General features: G+C 39.8%; 1 protein-coding gene across 2 annotated transcripts; it reads left to right on the top strand.

Annotated features, from left to right (window-relative positions):
- Nucleotides 1–430: 430 nt before the first annotated feature.
- Nucleotides 431–4,174, top strand: rnf4 (ring finger protein 4). Of its 2 annotated transcripts, none has more exons than XM_055888581.1 (8): nt 431–539; nt 1,240–1,354; nt 1,728–1,866; nt 1,943–2,019; nt 2,186–2,198; nt 2,339–2,462; nt 2,674–2,725; nt 2,852–4,174. In XM_055888581.1, the coding sequence occupies exons 2-8, from the start codon at nt 1,343–1,345 to the stop codon at nt 2,999–3,001; spliced, it is 567 nt and encodes a 188-aa protein (XP_055744556.1). In that variant the 5' UTR covers nt 431–539; nt 1,240–1,342; the 3' UTR covers nt 3,002–4,174. The 2 variants fall into 2 exon arrangements, with proteins under 2 accessions (XP_055744556.1, XP_055744558.1); XM_055888583.1 differs by lacking the exon at nt 431–539 and adding an exon at nt 546–636.
- The last annotated feature ends 310 nt before the right edge of the window (nt 4,175–4,484 follow it).

Raw genomic sequence — 4,484 nt, 5'->3', positions numbered from 1 at the left:
TCTGTGTTGTTGTATGTGGGTCGAACTGCTTTGCTTTATCTTGGCCTGGTCGCAATTGTAAAGGAGAACTTGTTCTCAACTTGCCTACCTGGTTAAATAAAGGTGAAATAAAATACAAATAAATTAAAAACTGGTGGTAACCAGATGATCCCAATAATTTAGGTAGCCTAGTAAATGATGCCCCTCTGGTATTTTCTATTGTGAACTGCCTGGGACTCGTTGTTGTTTCCCTGTTTACTACTGAAATATATTTTTACTTAACTCAAAGACGAAATTAAATGCAATACACTGATCTCAACTAGGCTACACATGACCATTGCGGACCCATTGTAAAATGACAAGCTAAAAAAAATGTGTCCCAATCCAACGTGCCCAGCTCTGCCCACCAGGGCTGCTGCTGCATTTTCTCATTCTATGAAGGGGGGGCGTGTGGATACGATCCGCCAACCCAACCCCAAAGAAGAAGAAGCGTTTCCGGTTGTATTTGGTTAGCAGGCTGCAGGAGAGAGGAAGTTGATTTTCAAAAAGTGATTGAAACGGTATGTACCCCATTTTAAACCTGGACTATTTATAATTTGATACATCTAGCTGTCACCAGTCACTCACCCAAATGTTGAATGTTTTTGTTAACGTTAGGTAAAGCTGACTCAGGTTGTAAGCCTATTTTACAAGGAGGTAGAGCTTACATAGGAGCGTGTTAGCGTTACTAGCTACATTAGCTATCTTTGCTTTGTTCGTTAGCTAAAATGTTAATTCTCGCTACTATAGCTCATCTTTTCATTATCCACTGCATTTGTGATAACCAGATACTTTAGCTAGTTGTTTAGACACATGTCATGCTTAATAAACCGTGTTAATGACCATGTTCTTGGGATAAGCCTACGCTTGATGAGCTGCCCTGCTCAGACCCAGCTAATATGCAAGCTAACCTCATTAGCTAGCTAACCAGTGTTTGTTGTTATTACAGCAACTAAACCACACAACAATTGGTTACTTATAATGTTTGTGGATAAACGTAGCTAGTATCTAAACTCACCTTCTTTCTCTAAGCAGAGAAGCACAGATACTGAGATGGATTGTGGTGCTGTTTGGTTTTATTAGCTAGCTAATGTTAATAGGTTTCTATTTTTCACAAAACAAAAAAACTAAATATTGTAAAGGCTCATGCCTAGTGTGTGTTGTGTTTATCAGATGTGACTGCTTGTTTTGTAACGTCATTGGTTTATTTTATTTCCCCAGATTACTGTTAAATTGGTCTCAAGAGCTTGAGTTGGAACAGATGTAGATTTTTCAGCGTGTACTATATTTTACCGATTTTCATCCACACCTTTCCCATCACAACATGAGCAGTACAGTAAGTTCTCACCTTTACATCCCTCTCATTTTTTTAGGCACAGAGAAAATGTCAGTTCTGCTGAGCGCAACGTTGTGAAAATTCCTTGCAACTTCCAGTGTGCGTTTACTGTGTACACTGAGGCTGTACCTACTGAGGCTATTTGATCATAATGTAGGCCTACCAGAGTGGCCTAATGTGAAAAACGACAGAGAAAATGCATCCCATAACATTTTTAACATGTAAATGGCTGTTCTAGCATTCAGCCTACGGTAGCAGGCAATGTGTAGCGTTTGTTGTAGGCCTACATTCCTGCCACATGATAACCCTCCAAAAGTTTCATTTTCATTTAAGCAAAGTGGTCTGGTTACTAAGAAGCAGTACTTTGTCACAGACACAGAGGAAGAGAAGGACTGGAGCCCCCTCAAGTTCCAGACGCACAGCCAAGAGTAGCAGAGTCACCACCACTGTGCCACTTCGTGCAGCAGCCGCTGCTGAGACCATTGCTGTGCTGGAGAGCAGTAGGACTAGCAGTGAGTACCAAATGCTTTATGCCTTTCTCTCTTGTTGATTATGGATATGTTTCAACCCCTTCTTTTGGCTGTGCAGGTGAGGAGGTGGTGGACTTGACATGTGAAGGTTCTGAGTCAACTGTGGTTGACTTGACCAACAATGATTCTGTGGTGGTGAGTTTGGGTGCTCTCTCTATGCAAATAATGATGTATGCATTAGCTGTTTTAAATGTATTGATAACAATAAGCTTTTGTCACTGTTTAAAGACTGAAATGTTGACATTTGATGTTTCTATTTTATTATTTTCCACCACTTTATGATTGCGAATGGGGAGACCAGGTTGTCGATGAAGGTAATTCATTGTTTTCCTCAATCACAGAGATTTATATTTAGATTAACTATATGTTTTGACCCTCAAGTAATCATTCATCACAACATCAGACAAACTCAGTTAGAAAAATGCATGTTTATCTGCTAAATGGCACACATCAGGGCTTCGGGGCAGACGTGGACTTGGCGGTGAGAGTTACGTGCTGAGCAGTGATGAGGAGGGGGATGCCAATGGGAGCCTCAGTGCTGACCTCCTATCTTCTCTACAGGCCAGCAGTAGAGCCAGGTACTAACTAGCAACCTCTCTGACCATGATAATCTTATCAGGTGACATATACAATTGTTTTTTAAAAACAATTTTACTAGAATATTTGCGTTAGGGCACATAAAAGCATCAATCTCACCCATCCATTTATCCACTCATAATATTGGCACGTGACCACTGAAATCATGACCTTGAGTTGCGGTAGATCCTGATTGTCTGTTGTTCTCCACAGGTCTACGCCAGGTACAGTCAGCTGCCCAGTGTGTATGGACTCCTATGCTGAGGTAAGAGAAACATACTTCATTGTGTGTGTGAAGGTGACTATGGCAAACTGTTTCTGTAATTGCTGTGTAGCTACCAGAATGTGAAGTTGTCTCTTCAACTTAGATCCTGTTTTCCTCTTCCTCTAGATCATTGAAAGTGGCAGACTAGTGGTCTCCACAAAATGTGGTCACCTTTTCTGCAGTCAGTGCCTCCGCGACTCGCTGTCGAGATCCCACACTTGTCCAACCTGCAGAAAGAAACTGACCCACAAGCAATACCACCCCATATACATCTGAAGCCAAACACCCATGACTCATCCACTGGTTTCACCCTCTCCAAACCTGCGACACTTTGAGTCATAGCCGACTATCACTGCTCCCTACTGGACAAGCATACCTTTTCGTTTACATACACATTCAACCGATGTTTCTTCTGCAATGACTCACTCTTATGCCAACAGACATTTGCCTACATTTAAAAAAAAAAAAAAAAAAATGTATTCCACCTATTCTCTTACTGCTGGTCATTCATTTCATAGTAATCAGATCGTTGTGGATCTGCATCACCAGTGACCACAACCAAGAAAAAACTAAGCTCAGAAGCTATATTACCTTTGATCAGATACTGTTTTAATGAAATGCCACATTTTAGAATTTTATTTTCATTTAGCAACTTGCTCTTATTTTTATTTTAAGATGCCACATGTTGTGTCGATGGCAATAGCACATGTGAATGGCACTTTTTTTTTTTTTTTTTTTTTTTATACCTTTATTTAACTAGGCAAGTCAGTTAAGAACAAATTCTTATTTTCAATGACGGCCTAGGAACAGTGGGTTAACTGCCTGTTCAGGGGCAGAACGACAGATTTGTACCTTGTCAGCTCGGGGATTTGAACTTGCAACCTTCCGGTTACTAGTCCAACGCTCTAACCACTAGGCTACGCTGCCGCCCACTTACGTTTCACTATGCAGAAATCCCGCCACCATTTCCTGGTTGCTAAAACTCTAATAGTTAGCCTAATATCAGTTTATATAACAAAATAAGCTAGTATAGTGTAGAGAATCATTGTACATCTAAACCATTGAAATCTATTTTCCATAGCCAAAAATATTGTTTCAGCTTTTTTAAGTGTGTGTACAAAACTGAAAGTAAGACTCAAAAACAAAACTTAAGCATAGAACAGATATACCGCTTCTTAGACTTGCTTTAAAGTAGAATAATGGATCTATAACCCAAATTTCTGTGCGAATTTGGTCTGGTTGCCCAAAAAGTTACATGTTGCCACAGGAGACACAACTCTAGGTCCAGTAGAAACATCTGATTATTGCTGCTGAGTAGGTGGATGTCTGAATGGTGGGTGTTGCTTGAATTTGGTCATCACCGTTGTTGTAAATAATTTTGTGTATGTGTGGATAGAGATAGATAAAGGATACGTTAATTTAAGTTTCAATAAAAATGTTGATTTGAAAGTATTGTTTCACGTATCTTTGTGACAGAAACTGTGAGAAGAGACCCCGAGGTAGGAGAGTGCATTGTTGAGCACTCATGCTAACCTGAGTTTGGATGTACCTACTCATTCAAGGGTTTTTCTTTATTTTTACTATTTTCTACATTGTAGAATAATAGGGAAGACATCAAAACTATGAAATAACACATGGCATCATGTAGTAACTGACAGTGTTAAACATATCATAATATATATTTTAGATTCTTCAAAGTAGCCACCCTTTGCCTTTATGACAGCTTTGCGTTCTTTCAACCAGCTTCACCTGGAATGCT

The sequence above is a fragment of the Salvelinus fontinalis genome, chromosome 29, assembly GCF_029448725.1.
Source record: "Salvelinus fontinalis isolate EN_2023a chromosome 29, ASM2944872v1, whole genome shotgun sequence".
Lineage (NCBI taxonomy): Eukaryota > Metazoa > Chordata > Actinopteri > Salmoniformes > Salmonidae > Salvelinus > Salvelinus fontinalis.
Note: the sequence above shows the minus strand (reverse complement) of the source record. Positions and strands in the feature narration are given on the sequence as shown.